Here is a 24480-nt window from a genome sequence, read left to right as displayed (position 1 = left end):
AAATTTAACATGTAATTAACTTAATAGCTTGACAATAGCTGATGTAGCAACAAATATGCAATTAAATTCATACCTCATTATGACATCAAATTCTTCTACATATGCATTACAAAAAAAGATCAGATTTTGAGACACTGGTACATTTAATGGTGACTAACTGTCCTTAAAATGCAACTGCATGTAATACTTGCTTTGTATTTTGTCACTTGTGAAAATGATTTCGTGTTTGTAACACTGTACTTCCTGTAGTCCTTTCATTACACCAAAAGTGAAAGCTATTCCTTGGTGTATGGTTTCAAATGCTGCATATAGGTACTTGGACCTTTACATTCATTATGCAGTGCAATGTTTTCATTTTTTGTAATCTTTTTACACTGGTTGGCTGTCCAAACTGCTGTAGACAATTGCCATGGTTCTTTATCATTTTCTCTGAGTACTCTTTAAAATAGACCTCAGGTGGTCTGTTTTATGTACACAGCCCCAGAGTCCTGTTCATGTATTACTTTGGGCTGCCCAAAGGTTTCTCAAGGTATTATTAGGGTTTCTCAATTGTTAGTGCTGCAGGATGAAAAAGGCTAACAGTAACACTGAAGCAAATTAATTAAAAAAAAAAAAAAAAGAGTCCTAAAGAAATACCAACACTGAGCCCAGACACTTTGTTACAGAACAGTGCTGCCTGACCTGCAGTTTCAGTGACAGTTTCCTACATGCATTTTGTGTTCAAAGAAAACAAAAATATATTTTGAGGTTATAGTGATCAAATAGCATTAAATAGAAAATAAATTTACTTTGAATTATGTAATTGATTTTTCAAATGACTCTTCCAAGCTCACCACGCTAGTGTGTTTTATTAAAGATATTGAAACCTCTTTGGGAGAAGTCTGAAAGGAAACGGGTTGAACTGTGGCCTAATGAAAGCCCCACTGTTATAAATGAAATCTGTCAAATTTTATCAATAAGGATTTTATTGAAAAATGTGCAAAATCGAATTTCAGAACAGCCACAATCAAAGCCAGCGTCGAGCCAGGGGTCAGCGCTGGGTGAACTCTGAACCAGCCTCTATCGCACTGGTTCCCCCAAAGTTCACAAACTGGCCTTCGGAGAGCGAGTTTTATACAGTTTTTTCTGCCTGAGGCTATGCCACTTCAGTCTTTTTGTCCTTCTTGTGCTGTTACATGTTCATATTTCAGCTGCTGGTCTGTTGATGAGATTTCCCAGAGGGAAGAGAGTTTGAGTAGATTTTAGGGAATTGGACATGAAGATGTATGGTCCTGAGGAATTAGATAGATCGGTATCAGGCGTTAATCACTGGGTCGTTGTAGGCCCATCGTGCCCGGGTGGACCCATCCTCTTCCAGTGCCATCCCCGTTCTCTTGCAAATTACCCTCTTCCTGGGTTCTCAGCAGCAGCTTTTGCAATCCCAAATCCTTTGTGTTTGATACATGAAAAATGCTTTGTACATGATTTTATACATGTACAATAAAACGCGAATTATACCAACATATATTACACCCCCTAAAATTTAATGTCACATTCCACTCATTGCAATAGATGAGCTCCTTGATGCCGACAACAGAGTGGTCCTCTGATCCTGTGGTTATGTACAGCTTGGTTTTTCACTGCACAGGGATATTATTAGGAAAGAGGGATCAGTAAAAAGGAATCTGAAACCTGATCTAGTGCTGAAGAATGCCTTTTGAACGTGTCATTTGAACCGAGTTACTGCTTCTGGGAGGTGTGAACATCTTTGCTCAAAACCTGAAAAGGACCCTGAAAAGAAGTAAAAAACTTTCAATCTGTGCATCAAGATTTCAAATAAAATTCATCACAAGTCTGTTGGATATTCCCTCTTTCAGTTTACTTTAATATACATCCATTTTCTAGATTTTAAAAACACATTATGAATTTATGTGTATATTTAGATTCCACGCACTTAGATGATCTTTTAAGTTCTTAAACTACATATATTCCCCCACGAATGGTATTGTATCTCCTTTTCTAAAATGCTGAATGGGCAGATTTTTTTTATCAAGCATTTCAAATGAACAGTTTATGAACTGTGAACAAGAGGATTATCTAATGATTTGTTATCATGACTTTCAAAGTTAACTGATACATAATCTCTGCTCAGGGAAAATCAGGGGATTTTTATTGCACCTACAAGGAAATTTTAGGAAATATTATAAACTGCCTGATTTTAAGGAAGTAAGAGGAATGGCTGACAATAAAATGCTTACTGTGCCTATGTAATACTGAACTCCTGTGCAATTCTTCCTTCAGTAGGCTACTTAAAGGAAAAAATACTATATGATGCAATGGATACATTTTTAGAAATTTATTGGAGACCCTTACAGCAGGGATCACAATGAAAAAGGGAAATGGTGCTACTTGCTGAGGCTGACAGCTAAAGGCACAAGTCCATCCATCAGTCACTCAGTTATGGTTTAGCATTCTTTTCAACACAGGTCATTTAGCCTTAGTCTTCCAAACAAGTGCTGTCACCTACAATGCACACCCACATAGTTTTTCTCACAGTGTGCAGGTTGTCACACAGAGGCAATAAACAGGGTTCCCATAGAAAACTTCCATCTTTGATAGCACTTGAGAAAGGAAAAACCACTGATTGCAGCTCATGTGCTCTATCCCTATGGCTTTTTGAAGGAAAAGTTCATTAGCTGCTTTGCATGCCAAGGGACCAGCTGTCCTTCAGCACATGGAGCAACTCTGATTGACCAGGAGGACAAGTGGGAAATAAGCTCACAGCAGTGCCAGCACAGCATATGGTCATGTACCAGCTGTTTCTGAAATGCTTGCCAAATGGAGATCAGAACTGGGTTGGTTGTTAGGAAAATAAAACCCAACAAAAACCAACAAACAAACAAAAAAAGTTCCACTGTCAGGATTCCGAAGATGTGACCACAAAACCAGAACTGGAACAATTTGAAATGTCACACAGCAACTATGTGAATATTCAGAATGATCTGTCATTGGCCTCCATGCTCTGACTTGCTCCACTAGGAGAACACCAATGTCCTGAGCATCTATTCCTTCTACAGAGCTTTCAGAGAAAAAATGTTTAGAAAGGGTGAAATAGTGTAAGTGGATTTGTATTGATGATATACATTACTAATACATTGAGGATATGCGTGGAGATTGATTTAAATTGGTGCCAATTAATACTACTGACAAATCCCAGGTGCCCTGTATTTTAGAATATTTTACTCTACCTTGTAAAGAGGAATTCAAATTCTGAGCTCCTGAACAAAAAGATATTTGATTGTGATTGGCGCGAGTTGTGTTACAGTGGTTGTGAAATGCTTCTGATAAACCCGGGCAATGACTCAGCAGAAAACAGTCAGCAGGATTTTTTCCCCAAAGCATTTCAGTTTTAGCTTTTCAAAACAAGAAAATAACTCGAACAGCAATTAAATGGTTCAGAGAACAATTCTATCCTTTTATCACACAGTTTAAAGCACTACTTTCTCTTTAGATTTCTCCAAAAATACTCCTGAAAGGTTTGGAGAAAGTAACTGATTAACTGCACGTTCATAGGACATCAATTACTGCCTCAGCGGCATTTAAGAGAATGCTGGTAGTTCATGTAGCTACACAAGCCTGCATACTTAACTTTTGGCTAGCCTAAATCAGATTTATGACTAAATTAGGTGCTAAGGATGTTCAAAATTGGCAAACCCCAGCTAAAATAAAAATAAGAATAATGTTGCTCTGTATCAGGAAATGAGTATACAGGCTGGGAGGCAGTGTTTGCATTCATGTTTCTTATGAGATGTATTTTTTATATACAGACTTAACTTGTTGAAAGGCCTAAATGGGACCACATCTGGTACTGGGGGATCATGTTTTCAAAGGCAATCTTGGTTCCAGTGACTGAAGATGTCATGCACAAAAGAAGCAGTGTGAGCCAACATGGATGACATACTGCATTTCGGAACTCTAGGAGCCACACGTTGAACAGTGAGCAGAAGGAAGAAAACCTCAGGATTACACAGGCAGAAGACTTACTTTGACATTTTACATAATATTGACTTTCCTTAGGCCCATATGCGTTCACGTATTTGAGAAATGTAGGGTGGTAGCGTACACCTGAAAAGGGCATCATTATTTTCCCAATTAAGAAGCTTGATGAGTACTTTGGTGTGTCTTGTCATGTTTTCAGCCTTACAATAGCCCATTTTCACCCATCTATTATGTTAAAAATGTTCTTTCATTACTCCACGGTTGTGTAAACAGTTGTGATTACACTGGCATTTAATCAATTGGAACAAAATCTCCGTGGCTCCCGAGGAGCTCACCTACTAAACCCGACTTTCAGTGGCAACAATCTTCTAGGAGACGACTTCCCTTCCAGACGGGCTTTCATTGCGCAGTAAAATAAACTTTTATTTGCTAACCTTGCCCTCGGAGTCGTTCAGGATTTCAAAAGGACCTCACATGACAAACACCGCTACGCTCCATCATTATCCCCCGCTCCCTCCCTCGCATTCCTGCGCCGGCCCTGCCTGGGTGTTCCCCTCCCCGGCGGCACAGCCCTCCTGAGGGGCGCGGGTGGATCCGGCCACGCCACCGAGGGCCGGCGCCGCTCCCGCCGCCCTCCCGGTGACTTCCGAGCGCCTCGCCCGCCGCTTGCCTCCTGGGGCGGACAGCGCGGCGCTCTCCCGGCGGGCGGGAGGCTGTACAACCAGGGCAAAGGACACTTCCCCTCCTCCCCCCGCCCTTCCTGCGCCGCGGGCCCGACATGAAAGCGGCTCGCAGTCGCCCAGGCCCTACGGACGACGACAGAGTTAGGGAGAGGGATGGGTGCGAGACAGAGCGGAGCGGTCCCATCGTCCCCCGTATCCCGCCCACCGGGCCGATGCTGGCGATCCCGTTCCCACCCGCCCAGCGCAGCCCCACGGCTCTGGGATCAGGGATTCGAGCCGCCCTCTGGGCGGAGGGATACGGGGCGGAGCCGGCGGCGCGGTCCGCCGGGGCGCTGAGTCCCGTTGCCGGGTGACGGAGCGGCCGGCCCGGCCCCCTCCCTCCCTCCTTCCCTCCCCGTGGCGCTGGAACCGCCGCCGCCGCCGGTTTACGTAACGCCTCCCGGGGCAGGTCCCGGCTCCGTCCCGCCCGCCTCACTCGGGGACGGCAGCAGCGGGACGGAGTCCGCCGCCTCCTCCGGCTGCCAGAGGCCCCAGGGCCCCGCTCTGCGCCGCCACGGCAGGTAAATGCCCGCCACGGGCCCGGGGAGCAGAGGGAGGGGCAGGGCTGAAGGGAGGGAAGGAGACTGGCAGCCGCCCTGCTCGTGGAACGGGAGGACGGAGCCGGGAGGAGGCGGCGGGCGCCCTTCCCCTCCCCCGCTTCCTTCCCGCCGCTGCGTTGGGACAGCTGGGCTGGACCCCCGGGAGCGCCGGGGCAGCGGCTCGGCCCACGGCCGGGAAGGCCCGCGCATCTCTGCCTTCTCCGCTAACAGCCCGGGAAGAGGAGGAGTTGCGGGGCCGGGCCTGGTCCCTCCAGGAGGACGGTTTCCCGGGACGGCGCGTCCCGCTCCTGGGCTGCGCCTGGCGCAACGCGGCGGGAGCGTGCCGGGGGGCGCGGGAGGAAGGGGCCGGGGAGGGGGTGACAGGAGCGCCGGGGGCCGGGCGGGGGGCGGCTGCCGGCCGGTGTCGGGCAGGGCTCGGGGGCGGGGCCGGGGGCCCGGCCGGGGGTGCCCCGGTCAGAGCGCTGCCCGGGAGGGGAGCTGAACCCTCTCTGGGTGCCGCCGGCTCCGCGCTCTTCCATCCCGGCGGGACCCGGCGCCAGGTGAGCGGCTTGCGCCGCGGCCGGGAGGGAGGCGCCAGCCTGGAGCGGGAGCCGCGGCTCGGTGCCCTCGGGCCGGGTCACGCCCGGGAGCAGAGGAGGAGAAGGAGGGAAGGGAAGGCGGCACCCGGCACCCACCCGCCTCGGGTGCCAGCCCGCGCCGGTGTCACCCGGCGCCAGCAGACGGGAAAGCGGAGGATGCGGCGGTTCGGATCGGAGTAGGGAGATCCCGATCCGGGCAGCGCCTCGTCTGCCCCGCCTGACCCCGAGGCTGAGGTGACGGGGTTGTGCCGGCCCCGGCCGGTGCTCACGCCGTGACCTTTCATCTCGTGCGAGCGTTCAGAACGCAACAGCGGCCGCGCACCGGGGAGGGGAGCTGGAGACGGGCTGGGGCCGATGGAAACCGCCCCGGCTGAACCGCGGCGTTACATCGCAGCCCCGGGGGCCTATCTGGCGGGACTCTCTCCCCTATTTTTTTTTTCCCTCTCTTTTTTTTTTTTTTTTTCCATATTCTTTTTTTTTTTTTTTCCCCTTTCCCCCCCGCCCCCCCCAGCAGCATTGTCCTTTAGGGCCTATTGAAGGCAAAAGGCGGATAGGAGGGCTAGGGCTGCTGCTGTTTGAGGAGGCGGAGCTGGGCTGATGGGAGACTGACGGGAGCCGCATCCTATGGGCGCTGGGAGCCGGGCGCCGCTGGGGCGGGACCGCCGGCCGCGGCCTCTCGCGGGCGATGGGCGGGGTGGGGGACAAGGTTTGGCGAAGGTTATAGCTGAATGCAGAAGTGACACAAACTGACACTTCGCTCCAGCAAACTCGTTTCCATCTTCTCCTCGTGTCGTCTCTATTAAAAGTATACACGTATTGAGTCGTGTTATGAAACTTTGAGAAAACCGAAAGTGCGGTGCTTTTTTTCTGTCTTGTCTTTGTTTTAATTACTCATTGCAGTACCTGATACCGATCTGAAGGGTGAAAATAGTATGATTTGCTTGTCCTTCCTTTCAAATAAAACACATTCCTGTATTCTGATGTTTTCTGTGTATAAGTGATTTGGGCTGTAATTTATCAGCTTGGGATCAGAGGCCTCCGTGCTATGCGTAGTTGCTTGTCCTCATTCAAACCCTTTTAAATGTTTATGTACACCATCTATTTCTTCCGTGCTCCTGGAATGAAGCGGGAATTGCCGATCGACTTTGGTTTCTTAGCTGTCAAAAGTGAACTCATAATGATTCAGTAGATAATAGTGTAAAACAAAGTACTTCACTGCAGTGCTTAAACCCTAGGTATTGCAAGCTCCTTGCAATCCATGGGAGTCAGTAATTGACGTTTTTCATTATTGTTTAAGACAAAAATATGCCCTATAAAAGTAAATAACATGGAACTTGATTGTTACTTGACATGTAACTGTACAGATTTTATTCTGTACTAATCCTCCATCTGCTGTTTCTTGTTAGTATGGATATGCTAAAATTGTAGTGTACAGTCATTCTCTTCCAGTCAATAAAGCATATCATCTAGGTATCGAAATCTTCTCTTTTCATCATTGGGATAGAAGAGGGATGTAGGTGACTTGAATAAAATGAGTAGTATGTTATATGTTCATAATGTTATTTATTTTCAAAGACTTGACGATTATAGGGGAAATCCTGAGACAGGCCATTAAAAGCCTCAGCAGTGTATATCCCCACCATGTTCTGCTTGCCAGATATTAACACATGTACAGTGACAGCATTTTATCCATCTGTTTGGGGCACCATTGGGATTAAGATCCTTTGAGTCCACAGATTCTGGAAATTCGAATTTGGTATATGACCCTCCAGCTTTTCTGCTCACGGGTGCTGGAATTGGAAGGAAAGTAAGGGTCAAATAGATCTATATGTGTTCCAAGAAATAAAAATGGAGGCCTTAACTTACTACCTTATTATGCCTGTTTCATAGGCATATTTCAGCATTCTCTACTGCTTTTGTTGTTGTTGCTATTTGTTATTCATCCAAATTAGAGAAATTCCATAGGGGTAAAATGATGTCAGCATTTTCCTTTGCTCATTTGCTGTGCATTCTAGCAGGAGTAGGGACAGAGGAAGATCTAGATACTGCTCAAAACTTCATTATTTGTCCATCTTGAGCATCTTGTTTCTAGGTGAATAGGAGGAACAAAGCAACCGAGAGGTTGCGTAGGTGAATTTTCTTGGGGGATTTTACTGGGTTTTAGACATAATGTTGTAGAGTCAGAATAGACACTTTATATACTTAGCTAGAATCCTAGCAAAATCATATCTCAGTTGCTGCTTCTTTAAGCAGTAACCAATAACTAAAAGTAACAGCTTAGTACTTTAATAGGCTAGGCAACAATGTCTGGTAAAGCAGTGTGGTGAAGGTGGCAAGACTTAGAATTCCTGTAGAGTTGGAGAGGCAGCAGGAAATACTCCCATTATCTACATTGCTAAAGGCGCTTGGAATTCAAATGATTTCATAGAAGCTATTTAATACGTTCTGTTTATTGGAATAGTCTCTTTTTAGGATATTCTTCTGTCTTGTGGAACAGAGGTTGGAATCCATAATTTTGTCCAAGAAAAGTGACAGGCTGGTTGGATGATTTGTAAATGTCATTGCAGAAATGAGTTGTGTTGTTCATCCCCATAGTCCTGCCCCAAGAATTTTTTCCCAACTAAAGTTAATCATATGATACAAAATGAAAATGTTCAAGTTAGTATTGGTGTGCTTAGTTACATTTTAATACATCAACAAAGGGAAAATTATCTGATTGGAAAGAAAATTATGTTTTTTTAATTAATTTGGAAATAATTTACCAGATTTTTCTAGTCAGAAGTACTGTGTAACTGTGGGACTGTCAGAATATTTTTGTAGAAAAAGATCTAGATGAGCCAGTTATAATATTTTTACTAAAAAGCATCTTGCTCTACTTACCTAAAAGTTGGTTTGGTACATTTTTAATAGATATTAAGAGATTGAATGTGTCTCTTACTGGCCTACAAGGTGGTTGGGGGTGGGGGGAAGGGTTGAGTAGCTTAAACATTCAGTACAAAGATTATTCTTTCACAGACATCTTACTATCAGCTATTTCTGTAGCTTTATTGGAAGCTACTGAATATTTTAAATTTTTAATCATCTACTGCATTTATAATTTCATGTACAGGATGTTTGGATCTACCTGCATAATACTATACACTGTTTATTTTGTTTCTGCATCTAAATTCTGTTCATAACTGACACCAAAGAGGACATATGGAACCTGTCTAAGAGATTTATTTCTGAGGCAGTAGTATGGAAATTTAAATAATGAAGTATTTAAATTCATTTTTCACTCTTGTGATATTACATGTAATAATTTAATTATATTAGTGTGGAAATTTAAATTAAGATGTATTTAAATTAATTTTTTTGTTCTGATATTACATGTAATAGTTTAATTATATCCTGCTTAGTCCATGCTCATGCTTGCTGTAGTGATTTTCGTTTTTAATATGATTTGGGGAATGTTTAAATTTCTGGGTTTTGCTGTATTGAGGAAGAAATTTCAAATATGCAGTCCATGCCAATGTTACTTGTTGTCAGTAACTTCTTAGGCTTTATTCTAGAAAGGATTGCATATGAGAATTTATATTCTGTGCAAAAAAGTTTGTTAATAAATAAAAATAAATTGTAACAGGGATGAAATCTGAATAATTTTGTAGGATTTTCACAGCTTTTAAAAATCTTTCTCTAGTTACTATTAAATTTTACCAAGGAAACTTCACAAGGTCTGCTGGATAAAGTGCTGGGCTAGGATTGAGAAAAGAGACCTGCATGCTCTTTTCTATCAGCTGTACCGCTGAGTGAATTCAAGTGAAATTTCATTTTCATGTGCTTGTATTTAAGTTGCTATATGGAAAGGAGTAGCTGTTATCCCTTTTGTGGGTTTTTTAATTGTGTGAGTGTTTTTTATGGTTTGGTTAGATGGCTTTTGGTTGTAGAAGAATTCTGAAGGGAGACATGGTTGCATTGCTGATGAGATATATAGACTGTGGAAGAAAGTACAGAGAGAGAGATAAGGAAGAGTCTGGGGGTAGCTGAAGGCCAGAAAAAATAAAGCAACCTGTCATGAGATGGTACTGCTTTAACATCAGAGCAGCAGAGCAGAGTTGCAGGATCTGTATCCTCTTCAGGGTCATTCCAGGTAGTGTTAGTGTAGTTAGGACGTAGATTGAGAAAATAATCATCAACAGTAAAATGGGAAAACGTGATAAAACATACACAGATTGATCCAAGAAGTTATTTTGTTAATTTAGCATGTGTCATATGTATTTTTAAAGAAAACAAAGAGTTTTATTAGCCTAAAGGAAAAGGTCTGCTTGAAGAATCACTAATGAAGAAATCAGTAATGCATATTGCTGCCACTGGATGAGTAATTAATTCTCACTAGATCCTTGTGGCACTGTAATGTGTTATTATGAACTTGAAACAAATTTGAAGACTGTGGCTGAGTGGATATGCAACTGCAAAACACTGCATTGTATTTAGGACACTGGAGTATCCTGAAAGAAATGGAGCCAGCTTCCAGTCATTTGTCGAGTTCATATCTTTACTTTTAATAGTACAGTAGAAACTTTTACTGTTTCATGATACTTGTTTCTGCTCTCTGAAGATTTTGAGCTAATTACTGTTACTAATTAGCTAAAGACAGCTGTTCAGTGAATTTCTCTTCTGGTTCTGTTTTCTGGGGTAGAAGTTCACTCTGGTGTGTAGTCTACTCTTGCATTTGACAGTGAAACTGAATTTACCTTTAGTAATTTTTGTTTTATTGTTGTTTTTATAGCAGTTTTGATGGAAGTCATGTTGAATCGTTTGAGGTGACACAAAAGTTTTAAAATGTCTCTGTAAGTTCAGATATTAGTTTATCATATGTAGATGATTTTTTCACCAACCTCTGAAGAGAATGTCTTACTAGCTTCAGAGAAACCTCAGAGTTCCAGTTTTTAGTAACTTTGTTCTTGAATTGTGAAAGAAATGCTTTGGTTAACAGTACAGTAACTTCCTTGAAGAGAATTAATGTAATGCTTACATGCTGTTTTTGTAAGAGGTTTTCTGGTCACATTTTAGTAAAATGACCTTTTCAGCTGTCATTTGAAGTATCAAGCAGCAAATGTATTATTTTAAGAGCAATATTAAACTGTGCTACCTATTCAGTTGGTAAATTTTTCTTATTTAATAAGTAGTGTTTTTAAACAACATACTTAATCATAAAAGTGGAGATATTGTAGCAAATATCACCACTGTTTTTATGGAAGAAGACAGCCTGGCAGCCATACAACATAGACTGAACAATAAATGCCTATGGAAATTAATTGAAATGCTAAAGTAGAAATTATTTCATGTTGACTTGCTATTTTCTTCAAAATTGTGGAGTATCCTATTTCAGATCTTAATTTCATAAATAGATAGAAGTTCATTTACTAATATTTTGGAATAAAAATTAGAGGTGGTAGGGGGCAGAGGAAAAGTATTTGAAACAATTTCCTTTGTAGGCCTACTATATTTTATGTGCCGTATAGTCAGTATCTTCTCCGCTGGTTAAGTTATAGAGCTTGCAAATTCAACTTGTCAGAACTCTGTTTTCTGACCCTCCTGTGGCTGACACATCTTGTAAGTTTTTACACACTTATTAATGAAAACATTGTTTATATATGACTTCCAACTTAATTTATAGTAACTTTTTAAAATAACTGTTGAAAAGGCTATATAGTTAGGTGAAGTTAGATTTGTTTTTAAACTCTTTATGAGGCTATTTAAAGCAAGATAGTAATTAACTCCCTGAACTGCAGACTAAGTATAGAAAACATCAATAGTAAGTATTCAGAAAAGACCTTCATACAAATTGAAGGAATTAATAAACTAGAGTAAAATATATGGTGTGATCTTTAACTAGTTAGCTGTTTATATAGAGCTTATTATTACAGGATTATTAACCTTGGAAGTATAAATAGCAGGACAAATATCGTAGCCTTTAAATGAGCACTGGTGGTTGAATCTTTGCATTCATAATTCATTCTCCTTTTCCGTGCTTGACTGAAAGACGTAGTGTGTGCCTAAGAATAAATTGTATATTAATTGAAGTAAATCTTGTGTTTTGCACTACAAGAGTGGCCACTGGATTCCGGCTGATATGAAGAGCACTGAATATTTCATCAGGGTGGTCCTGCTGGTGGCCTGGGGGATGATTGCACCTGGTGGCTGCCTGTGCCATGGAGGAGTCTGCTGCACATGTTGGGGTACATGGATGGGTGCCTGTGTCTATTCACTGAGGTGTTCAGGACTGGGGGCACGTCTGTTTTAGTGCTCACTCGTGTAACTTGGTGCACGGGCCTCCGAGCATTGGCATCCCTCTTGGGAATGGAGTTCAAACACAGGCAAGTACCTGTTGGTAGAAGGTAGTTTGAACTGATCTAAAAGTTGAGTAAATAGAGGACATGACAAGAGCTTGAAAGAAAATGATTAAATAGTCAAGAGAGATATCTAATGTTTCCATTACTTGACTGCATCCTGTATTGTGTCTAAGTTCTGCATATATTGTAGGTGATAGTAAGGCTAGTAAATATAATGAGACACGAGTAGTAGAAAGCTTACAGAATTTACCTGCCAAGAATCTTGAAGATAAATGTCTTTGTGAACTCAAAATATGTGTGCCTGTGTGATCACAGTTCTGTTTGGTTTTGTTGTCTGTTATCTCCATTTATGTTTTCCTAAATCTGAAAATCTGAGGAAGCATTATTGTGATGGCAATCAATGATGTGTGGTCTGTTGCTTGTGTACATAATAAAAGATACTGCTTTTGATAGTGTCCAAGTGAAGATTCTCATGGGACTGAACAGAAAAGACTGTAGCTATCTCCTCCTTGAAGTTGCATCTAGAAAAGTTCTTCTCCCCAGGATCTCTCAGGCCCAGCAGCAGCCCATCCAGGCAATCCGTGTGTAAATAGACTTGAGGTAAACAAGGGAGAGCAAGATGCGCGTCTCTGGCATTGCTCTTTTACACTGATAACATCTACAAGTTTGAACTGAAAAACTCAAAAATTATACTACTGTCTTCAGTGGCAAAAGAAATGTAGCAGAAAGGTCTGAAAGCTGATTTAGTGGAACTGAAATTACACTGGTGGTAGGAGGGTAAAGTATGAGGTGAGGCAATGCCTCAGTGTTTCTGAGGTCTACACATGCTGCCTTCTGCACTATCACATATTCTCTTGGATTCTCCACACTTTGGTGATCCATCCTATTCTGGGCTAGTTACAGTGCAACACCTGCCTCTCTCAGCAGATCTGAAGGAACCAATAATTTCTTTTTCATCACCAGGCTACTGTTTGAGACTGGATCAGCTGAATATTGCAAGTACAGGATATGGTTGCCTAGTGAATTTCTGTAAAAATTTTGGAAGTAAATATACTTATTGAAGTACCTGGATTGTCTTTCATACTTCGTGTTCTTAAGAAAATCATCTGAAAGACTTGGATTTGAATTAGCTAAAATGTAGCTTCTGCATCCTGCCTTCCTAATGTTTTCTTGTTATTCTTAAGTGGGCCTATAGCGGGTTGCCACTTCCTCTCTTATGCTACTTGTAGAAATTTCATGGTGAGAGAGCAAGTTGATCACTGATTTGTATTTTTTGAAGATTGGGTTACCACAAATGAAATCTTTCTATTTGGACCAAAAACTTGATATGGTTCATCTCTGCAGCCACAGGGTGCATGTGTCAAGTACAGGAACAAGAGGGTGGGAGCATGGAGGGGAGGATGAGAGAAGCAGTGGAATGCTGTGTCCTCTATTGATGGCAATGTGCAGTGGTGGTGCAGTTCCTGTTACACTAACTCTCTGTCAAGTCATCCACACAGGTTTCTCTGTCAAAATGCTGCTGCTGTTGTTCTTTTGAAAGTTAGTTACTACTACTATAAAAACTTCTGGTTTTTGCAAGCTGGTACTTGTGCTGGCAGCAGTAGTAATCCCTTTAAGTTTTTGTGTGACATTGTTTTAATTATTTTTTAATGTTAAAAATATTTATCTAAGTTCTTTGTCATTAGATGCTGATTTGTGTTTTTAAACTTCTGAAAAGTTACATACATCTAAGTTATGTTATATGTGTACATTTTTGCATTTTTCAGCTATGATTTTTTTAAAAAGTGGTCATGTTTAAACAATGTAAAATTTGGTTCAAACACCAGTGTAGGCAGCAAAAAACTTAAGTTGGAAAAAAAAATTCTCATATGTATTTATGCTTGTTGTTTTTAAAGAATTGAATGGAATTATTAGTACTCTGTTGGTAGCTGGATAGTCCTTTGGACAAATTCTTAAATAATGTAATTGTTACCATTGTTAATGGCAGCTCAGCATTTGTTAATAGTGAGGCAGCATTTCACTACTCTAGATTCAGGCAATTTACAGATATCTTCCCATTTCTTAAATACAATCATTGGAGGTATTTTTAACAGTTTTAAGTCCTTCTTAAATAGCAAAGTTTTTGGAAATATTATTCTTTAGGTTGAGGTGGTTACAGATGTGCTATACTTAAACTTTTCTGGTGCAATTGCATAATCTGTTGTACCAGAGATTGTTTTATTTGTCAGGTTTTATTTTGTCAGAAGTGCTCTGAGCTCCATTATGTTTATTGAAATAGAAGTGGTATCTATGTATTGCATAATGAAGTGCTTCCTTTTGTGGTTTTTTTAATGCAGCTTTAATACTGAGTTGACCTCCTGAAACAGTTTCTTGAGTGATGCTATGAAATACTTCCATCTTGAAGATAAAATTTGCTTCCCAAATTTTATCTGTTAGGCTTATTAATGATTTTTTTTTCAGTTATATTAGATATACTGAAGGACCACTTCATAAGTCTCCACTCTGTAGAGATCGTTCTTTACAAGCCTACTGTATCCTTTCCAAAAGACTCTTTCTTGTGAAGGCTCATTCAGACTTGTAATTCTATGAAATCCAATTTTGGGGTGTACACAGTGTTTTCAGGTTTTGCTGTAAGGTCATGCTTTTCCCCTTTCTGTCTTGCCTTTTTTTCTTAGCTTAAAAGTTTTACATTTTCCAGCTTGCATACATGTTTGTTTTGTAGAAATGAAGAATACACAGATGACAGGAATTTGGGATCTTTGATATGCAACCGACCCCTTTGTGAAAGTGTCTCACCTGCTAATTTTGCTGTCTGTTAACAGTTGTTTCCCATAGTTCAGTTTTTGATCCCTGACAGGATTGATGTTTTGACATCTTTTAACGAAGTTCACATGTGTTAATAATGTGCAGCCCTGTGAGTGGATCAGCTTGTTGCACTCCTCCAGCAACTGTTTTTTGAAGTGTTGTTCTTGTATGATAGTAAACATAAATGTTTTATAAGAACAGCTGTACTGGTTCAGACAAAGGCTTTGACAAACCCTGTACTTGTCTGCAACATCATCTCTAAAGGAGCAGTTAGGGACAAAAAAAGAACAGGGTGAGTGATACCTCTCCTAAATACTCCCTCAGCCATACACTATTTTCAGCCTAGGGGATTTCCTGACCCTGATATGGTTTGTCTAGTTGAAAACTGTCAAGGGATCTCTCTTACTCGATTTCCATTGAAGGCCATCTAATTTTATTTTTTTTTTAATCTTTTGAGTCTTTGGTGTATTTTGCAAGGAATTCTACTAGCTGTTGTGCAAATTTTTGTATGTAGATCTTACCTAGCTCATTAGTGCTTTCTAGTAATAAAAAATAAACATTGAACAGTCAATCTCGATCCATGGAGAGACATGGATTAATAGCTCACAACTCATTGTTTTATGCATGAATAGCATCAGGTAGTCATTGCCCCTATGCCCCATTTCAAAATTGTCTATGCTGAATTTTGTTTACCTTTTTATTGCCCAGTCCAGTTTCATAATGTTCTTTTATATTTTTTCAGTTGCTCTGTAGTCGCTATCCCTGATCACTTGTCCTCTGGTAGCTTCTAAACTGTGTCACCCATCTCATCTTCCAGGCCACTTAGGAATTTATCAGGTAATGCAGGTCCCAGAGCAGAATACTTCAGAACTGTGCTGGTGACTTTCCCTGGTGTCATCTTGATTATATCTGCTCTTTTTCTTTGCTAACCTAAGTAACTGAGGCTTACATGGTAGCTCTTGAATCCTTTGAGTAATTCCATTAAGCTTTTATACAGGATTAGCAGCTTCAGATTTTCATTTGGATAAGTGTTATGAAAATAAGATTGCAGATTTGTAAGGAAAAAAAATCCTGCAGTAACACCCACACACTGGTTTCTGTTTCCCCTGTAGGTCCTTTGGCTTGAGTTATCCTAGAACCATAAGTCCAACCTCATCAGACATCAGTACCCTATAAAACATAAAGCCATTAAAAGTAACACTTGTGTCACTCTTGCACCTCTTGGTAATGCTTCTTAAAAAAGATGATTCTATGTATATTTAAAGTTGATTCACAGAGCTGCTTCTGACCACTTTTAGTGCTTTGATTCCAGCCAGGTATTTAATCTCTGTTTCTCATGGCAGAACAATATTTCTGTGGTGTTTGGTGCCTTGGTTATGAATCAAGCTGCTGCTCCTGCTGTTTGTTGTGCAGTAACATCAAACATCACCAGTGCATAAAAAAGCTGTCCTTGCTCTGAAGATTACACAGCCAAATTTCTTAGATTATCAAGGAATGTGGTTAAAAAATAACTTCTCTTACTTCTGAATTCACATGTCTTTTAAATACCATGTGAAATTTATTAAGCACACAGATTCCATTGTTTGCTAGACTTTAAATAGGCTTTGGTTTTGGGCTTTGACAGTGCCTTTCCCAGTGTGTAGTTGCTTGGTTTGTCTGTTAAGGATCTGTTCAGTGTTTGTGTGGAAAGACACAAAATAAATTAGGGTAAAATTGTGGATTCTTCCATAATATAGAAGAACAATTTGAAATTCTGTTGCCATCATATAATATATATAATATGACATAAATATATAATATGATCATACTTTTGACTATCAGTTTTCTAAAGGGGACTGGAATTTGCTGCACAGTGTATGTGGTTTTAATATGTTATTGACCAAACTTGATAAAATTTTTATTTTTTTTAATACTAATTAGGATTTCCATATTTTTTCCCTACCTGTAGTTGCCAGGGAGAGGACATATTGTTTGCTTTTAATAAAACCCTTCTGGGAAAAAACATTCTTTTGAAAAACATTGTCCTGTTTAAAAAAGGTGGATACTTCTATCCATATTTTTATATATTTACATATATATATATATATATATATATATATATATATAATCTTTTTTTTGTTCTCTGTTCATTGAATAAATATCATACAATGTCAAAGTGGAGAGAAAATTTTGAAATGAGAGCTGTTAATTTGAATTGTGTAATGCACTGGTGTATTTCAAAGAATAATAAGAAACTTAGTATAAAACAGTAGTTTTTACTTAACTATTGTGTGAGAATGTGTTTGGTCTAATTGTTAACATGTAGCAGTAGGCAGCAAGAAATGCTGGAAACACAGATGTTTTTCCCTTTTGGGAACTGAAGGAAGGAAAAGTAGCATCTATAGATTATCCAAGAGATTGGCTTCCCTGCAGTAATGTGTAAAGAGTAAATTTGAGTTTTTAGGGACTCAGTTGCAGGTTATGCAAATAAACAGCGTATTAGTTTTCAATTTATTTCAATATGTAATCCAGTAACTTTTTTTCCCTAGTTGGTGATATAGAAGTGTAGTGAATTTAAGCCTGCTGACAATTTGCTTCCTTTTCAAGTTACCTTTTATGATTTCCAATACATTGTCTGTGGACCTTAGTTTACCTGATAGGACAGTTGTAAAAGGTACAGTTTTTACTGTCTTATTCCAATATCTTCTACTGCTTTGGAAGTTGCTATTTAAGAAAACTTGAAAGATTGTTAAATCAGTGTATTGTTTTGGGTTTTTTTAATTTACAAAAAATGTTGGTTTGGGACCTTGCTGCATAGATACACAATTTTCAGAGGCTTCTTGGTGCTGATAAAATAGACATTAGGTTACCTTAGATAAATTCGGTGGGTTTTGTGGTTTGGCTTTGATTACTGTTTTCTAACAGTATGAAAGAGAATGTGGAGGAAAAAAAGCTGTTAAAGACATGAAATTATCTTGCTTGGCATGAACTTTTAGTTAGTCTTTCTGTTGACAATCCATACATTAACACTTCCTTGGTGTGCTTGTATCAAGCTTCATTGAAGAGTGATATAATTATACTTTTCTTTTACAGCACTCTTTGCTAATCTCTGATTGTGTCCCATAGACACAACTGCCACAAGAAGTTTTCTGTATTACTTTCACTATTGTAAAAAACTTTAAAAAAAGTTCTCTGTATATGTTAGGACAGAACCCATATTCCAGTTATTTCATGGGGAAGACTAGATTACTTAGTCTTCAAAAGAGATTATTACCATGAAAGAACAACTGTGTTGTAGGGAACAAATCTGGAGAGCTCCAGTGTCACTTTCTGTATCATTGATCCTCCTTTCTGTTGCTTGCTATAGGTTATTTAAAGTTGTTGCTTTGCCACAGCTGGATCTCAGGAGACTAAGGCTTAGTTATTTTCTTCTGCTGTCTATTGTAGATCAAAAGAGTATTTAGTGTCTATCACACTGAATAGAATTTTAAGAAATATATGTATTCTAAGACAGTCTTAAGTTGAAAAATCTGAGTGTTTATACAATGTTGTGTTCTCACTCCTTTAGAAGATGTTTCATAACTTGGTTCTTTTGTCTCTAGTGGTTAAGCTGCTGACAGTTTTTCTAGTGTGACCTTGTTAATGTCATTGATTAGTATTGCAAAAACTGGAGGTTACTTAAAAGGAAAAAATATACTAAGAAGTAGAGTAAGGAGAAATTATTTTGAAATAATTTTAACGTGTATTTTTTACATTGTAAATAAAAAGTAGTTTTCAGAAGGTATTGATACAGATGTTTAAATTTTTTTATTATAGTGCATGTCCATGTGTCATACTTTAAACCTGGAAATGGAGAATTCTTTCTGACTTAATTAAAATAACTAGCCTTCCTCTAAGTATTTAGGATGTGATGTGCTCCCTCTGTTCAGATTAGCCCTGGCCTTGTGAGGATGGAAAAATTATTTTTAGTGAGACAGTGTGAAATAGATTTAAGAGGGATAATAACTTACTTGTCAGAAGGTGTTATCTCTAAAATTAAGTTTCACATCTATCAGCAGAAATGTTTGCTCTTTTAGTAACTTGTATTAATTTGATACGGAAAGTCTCTCTAGTACTGGGATGGAAAAATACTCTGTATGAAATTTTGTTAATTCTAAAACATAATGGAAATGTTTAAGACCATTTGTGAAACAAAGTACTTGAGATATGTAAAATGAGAACTCTTAAATAATATTTAATAAATTTGTTTAGATTTCTAGTGCATGTTAAAAGAAGTAACTGAAGACGATATTCAAAAAAGCTGGAAAGCCTAACAAATTACAAAAATTTTATTGTCTGATTTCATAATTCCTTTTTATAATCTGTCTCTCTCTTGCTGTCTTTTCCTTCTCTCCCCATGTAATAAAAGCAAGACACACTTCAGCTGACCAGGTGAAGTCAGTTAGATTTAATTCTGTCACAGCTTTAGCTTTCCTAACCTCATTCCTGGCTGCTTGGACAGTTTCTCTGTATTCCTCCCAAGCTGTCTGTCCTTGCTTCCACCCTCTGTAGGCTTCATTTTTCTGCTTGTGTTTGTCCAGGAGTTTCTTGTTCAACCACGCAGGTGGCTGGTGACCCACTTCCTTTGGTAGGCATGCATCAGTCCTGAGCCTGGACAATGTGATCCTTCAGTGTTAACCAGTTTTCTTGGGCCTCTCTACCGAGCATATCCTTGAGAAGGCCAAACTGCTCTCCTGAAGTCCAGGACAGTGAGCTTCCTGTGCTCCCTTGCTGCCCTAAGGCTCTTGAACTCCACTGTTCCATGGTCACTGCAGCCCAGGCTGCTCTTGAGCTTCACGTTCCCCAGCAGCCCCAACATTTTGGTGCAAAGGAGACCCAGCATAGCGCCTCTCTTTGTTGGCTTCTTTAGCTCAGGGAAGGAAGGTATCACCGTCATCACATTCCAGGCACCTCCTGGTCCTGGATTGCTTATGCTCTGCTGTGTTGCACCTCTAACAGGTCTGGGGGTGGTTGAAGTCCCCCATGAGGAATGGGGCTTGTGAGCATGAGGCTGCTCCTATGTGTCTGTAGAGGACTTCATAGCTCTGTCTTCCTGGGTAAGGAGTAAGCAGACCCCCAGTCTCTGCCAGTCCCCTCCCTTCCATCCTGACCCATAACCTTTCAGTCAGCTCCTCTTCTGTTCTGAGGCAGAGCTCTGTGCACTTCAGGCAATCACTGACATAGAGGGTAACACCCCCTCGTCTCCTGTGCCTGTCCTTCCTAAACACCCTGTATCCTTCCATTCCAACACTCCAGTCATAGGAGTCTCACCATGTCCTAGTGATGCCAATAAGATGATAGCCATGCAGGCACACGCATGTCTCTAACTTATTTTTTTTTATTGTCTTTGCTATGCATGTTTCCATAGAGGCATTTTAGCTGGGTTCCAAATGGACCTGACTTACTGGCTGGAGTGGCAGAAGTTCCTTTGTGCTGCTCTTCAGGTGCTCTCCTGCTGACCTGTGATCCCTTTCCAGGCTCTGAGTATCTTTTGCTGGCTCTGGCATCAAACTCATCCTAGCAATGGGATGGATTGAGGCTCCTGTTCCCTTGAACCTTTAGGTAGTTGTGCACCATGTCTCAGAAAAGATAAATCAAGAGTGTCAGTTTTCCTGTATCTATGAAATACGGGATTTGTGGGGCTGACAATGCTGTAGCATTGACCTGGGGAGAGCATTCATTACATGCTGTGCTATGGAGAGCCAACAGGACTAAACAGATTTTCTGGAAGGCTGTTCTTCAGCAATTAAGATTGTATGAACTTCTTAAGAGTTTGTACCTGTGGCTCTTGGATTTGGACTACCTTGGGTCCAATACTAGACTTCTCTTAGACTTTCTGTTCTCTAGTTATGTGATGAAGCAGTAACTTCCAGTGCCTTGCAGCATGTTTCTACCTTGTTTGTGCTTACTTAAAAGATTCTAATTGAAACATGCTGCTGAGCAAGATTGAATAATGTGTTATCTATCGCCTTTCCCAAAATGAGCACTGCAACCAGAGCAGTAAGGTCACTTTAGGAGAGGGAAAGGGTTTTGGGAACTTAGTATCAACTGATCATAATGGGTTTCTTTTTGGTGACGTTGCAATTAACTCAGAAAAATCTGGAGTATACAGTTGTAGCTGGGTGGTGGTGTAAAGAAAGCTCCTAAAAATGATCATCTTTTGTTGTGTTGACATGTATTGATTTTCAGTTTTGTTTGGCCACAAAACACATGCTGCCCACATGAAATGCTTCCCCCAGTATCTAGTTCAGATAGTTGTATCAGGTGATGTCTATTGTGTGTTGTTATCTTACACTGGAGTAGGTTTTGCTTAGTCACTTGAGTCTATTTTGTTTCCTTTCAGTGAAGGGATATTTCCTGCATTGAGCAGGAAATCTCCTGGATTTCAGCTTTGTTTTCTCATACTAAGAAGCTGGAGAGGAGAGAGAAGTCCTACACAAATGCCAGATTGGCGTGTGATTGATAAGTAGACCAATCCAAAAATGCCTTTTTTGGGCTGATGTTTTCTGCTTTTGAGAGCAGAGTGCTGAAGTGTGTGGTGCTTGCACCTTCTGCCCCTTGCTTATCAAGATTGATTTTTGATTGTGGGTGGTATAAGTCTTAGGATCGTTTGTCTATTTTAGGACATGGTGTAGAGTTTAAGCTCTCAGGTAGGACAGGTGTATGCTTTGTGTAAAGAGAGTTAAATGTTAATTTTTGGCACATAAATTATGTTCTGCTCAAATTTTTGAAGTTATTCCAGGGAAGGACAGATTTTGGATGATAAAATGTTTTACTATGCTGGAACAAGGCAAATAATTGAAACTAAGAAAAAACAACCCAAAAACCACCACCACCACCAAAAAAAATGAACTTGAAGGTAGTAGTAACTATTTAGTAGTAGGATTTATAAAACTCCTGATCAGATGAATTTTATTAGTTCGGTGTTTTATTAAAAAAACACTTCTATTCCAGAAATGGGTATCACTGCAAAACAGTAGGATTCTATTGTCTTTTAGTGAAGCAATATATGCAGTCCTTATTCAAACCCACATAGTTTTTTTGTTTGTTTGTTTTTTGGTTTTTTTTATGGAAGTAGGGTTTTTTTAGCTGATAGCGGAAGTCATAAAATATCAACTTTCCCATAAAGCTAGGTCAGACATATATTTTAATCAACAGTTTAATTGTGAAGTCTTTGATGAAACAGTCTCTCTTCCTACAGTAAAAAGTACCTTTTCTAAAAGTCACCTTTCAACTTGTAATAATTTCTGTCACTCTTCAATATGACGCTGAGTAGATGTACAATATGTTTGGAGTAAGCAGTATGTAAATGACTGCTTTCTACTTTGGGTGTTTTTTTTCACTGTTTAATATTATTCATGTATGGATACATATTGTCACAACTTATCATTTTTTCCTCTTTATAGGTCCTGCTGGGGACTTGCATCTGGCCTCAATGTGAAATTAAGGTAGAAAAACACATCTACATATGTGTTTGCTATTAGGATTTAGTTTATTCACTGGTCATGCCTGAAGAGTGATGTTCGTCTCTAGTCGGCTAACAGCCAGGAAATATAAATGATTGTCCTAGAAGTCAAGCCTCTCTCCTATTTACTGGAGTGAAAATCACCTCCAGATATCGACGGAAAATCAACTACAGAAAATGCTTCACGTTATAAGGATGCCAACCACCTAGATTCATGCGCCCTATCTGTACAGTTGTTGTGGATGGTTTGCCATCTGAAAGCTCCTCAAGCTCTTATCCAGGCCCTGTATCTGTTTCTGAAATGTCTCTGCTACATGCTTTGGGTCCAGTGCAGACCTGGCTGGGACAAGAGCTAGAGAAGTGTGGCATTGATGCCATGATTTATACTCGGTATGTCCTCAGTCTTCTGCTGCATGATAGCTATGACTACGACCTGCAGGAACAGGTATTTACATATTTTAGATGTTGTCCAGTGAAAGTGAGTTTTTGTACCAGTTATGTTTTGTGTATTATACCTGGGTATGCCTCAGTTGGGGGGGTGGTTGTCTTTAAGTGTGTGGGTGGAAGGAGGGTATAAACCACACAGGAGTCAGATTTGATGGGTGAACTGAGATTAAAGTAGTTAGGTTGCTGTATGGGCAATTACATTAAACAATGTTTTCACGTGGCTAAAATTGATATCAGAATTTTTAACACTGGAATATCTGTGTCCTAAATGGAGACCATCACTACTTGTGATTATAAGCATAATTTAATATCGGAATATTAGTGAACAAATTAAATTCTTGTAAACTGTGTCAAATTGCCCAGCTCCACAGTAGTTTGTAGATCCCTCCCATCATTTCCCATAGATTTCATGTTGTGCTATTTTCAGTAAAGAATAAACACCCACCAAATATTTTTTAGCGTTCAGGTATTTGAAATGCATTATTATACATGCATCACTCATCTCTTCTAAAATAATGCTGAATGCTGATAAAAAGCATGTAAGAGAGTTTTGGCTCTAGAACATACTGTTCAGCCTTGATACCTTTTTCCTTTTTTTTTCATTTATTTTTTTATTTATTTTTTATTTCTCCGCATCTTACACCTTTGTAGAAATACTTTTAGTAGTGGAGTTTTGTGAATTCAGGACTCAGAGAAATTACAGTGTTTTCAGAAAAGGCTGATGATGCTGTTAAATATAGACTTTGTCTTAGAAGGTGGCTGTGGTGACAGTGGGAAGAAAGGAAAGCAAATACCAATTATATGATAGCTTAATTATTAGTCCTTCTTTATTACTGCTGTTTTGGTTATACTTCAGACATTGCTACCTAACTGCTTCAGAACTTCCATTGTCACCTCACCTAGTTTATAATTTTAAAAATCCAGCAAGAGCAGAGCAGGTCATTGTGAGATAGATATAAGTGTAACTGAAACACAAAAAACTCATCTCAGATGCTGCCAGTTTTTGAACTCTTAGCAACCATTACTGTGCATAAAAGCCTTCATGCTTCCCTTGTGCAAAGCAGAAAACTTGTATCTGTAAAAGTTTTTTGGTTTCTTTTTATTCAAAAATGTATCTGGCAACAGTAGGTGACATCAGCAACAACCCCATGATTACATGTAATTAAAAAAACCCAATGTAAGCACTTTCTGGAATGTATCTTAACATGTGGGTCTTGGTCAGGCATGAATAGCTGTATGTAGAAGGGGGCAGAAAAAGGTTCCAAAACCTGTTTGAAAGGAGCGTGTGGGATGAGGACATTGAAAACGAAACCAATTGAAACCACATGAGAACTTGAGGATCTTTAGAGATAGGCCAGTGGCCTTGGGGAAATGAAGACCTGTTTCTTTTCAGTCCATTTCAGACTACAGTCATAACTTTGAAGTTGCTACTGTGATATTTCAAATTACTGAAGTGCTAAAATTAGTTTTTTTTTTTATCAGGCTTTGCAAGAAGCAGGGTAACTATATTATGAAAATCTCATTCAGTTTATTTCTCATTTTGATTCCTTAACTGGATCCTTTGTGGGTTTG

At 39.9% G+C, this 24480-nt stretch overlaps 1 protein-coding gene across 8 annotated transcripts in view; it reads left to right on the top strand.

Annotated features, from left to right (window-relative positions):
* The first annotated feature begins 4586 nt into the window (after positions 1-4586).
* The window catches only part of KIAA0232 (KIAA0232 ortholog), a 63924-nt gene continuing 44030 nt past the window's right edge, over positions 4587-24480 (top strand). The window contains exons 1-2 of one of the 8 annotated variants that reach the window (XM_086891233.1): positions 4587-5221; positions 22403-22444. Coding sequence is in view for 1 of the 8 variants with exons in the window: in XM_086891232.1 (XP_086747358.1) it covers positions 22676-22906 (231 nt within the window). In the remaining 7 variants the exon portion in view is untranslated. Of the gene's footprint in view, positions 5222-22402; positions 22907-24480 lie in introns of all 8 variants that reach the window. The other 7 variants (XM_086891232.1, XM_086891236.1, XM_086891235.1 and 4 more) reach the window with 7 other exon arrangements.

Source organism: Cyanistes caeruleus, chromosome 5, assembly GCF_971803275.1.
Source record: "Cyanistes caeruleus chromosome 5, bCyaCae1.hap1.1, whole genome shotgun sequence".
NCBI lineage: Eukaryota > Metazoa > Chordata > Aves > Passeriformes > Paridae > Cyanistes > Cyanistes caeruleus.
Note: the sequence above shows the minus strand (reverse complement) of the source record. Positions and strands in the feature narration are given on the sequence as shown.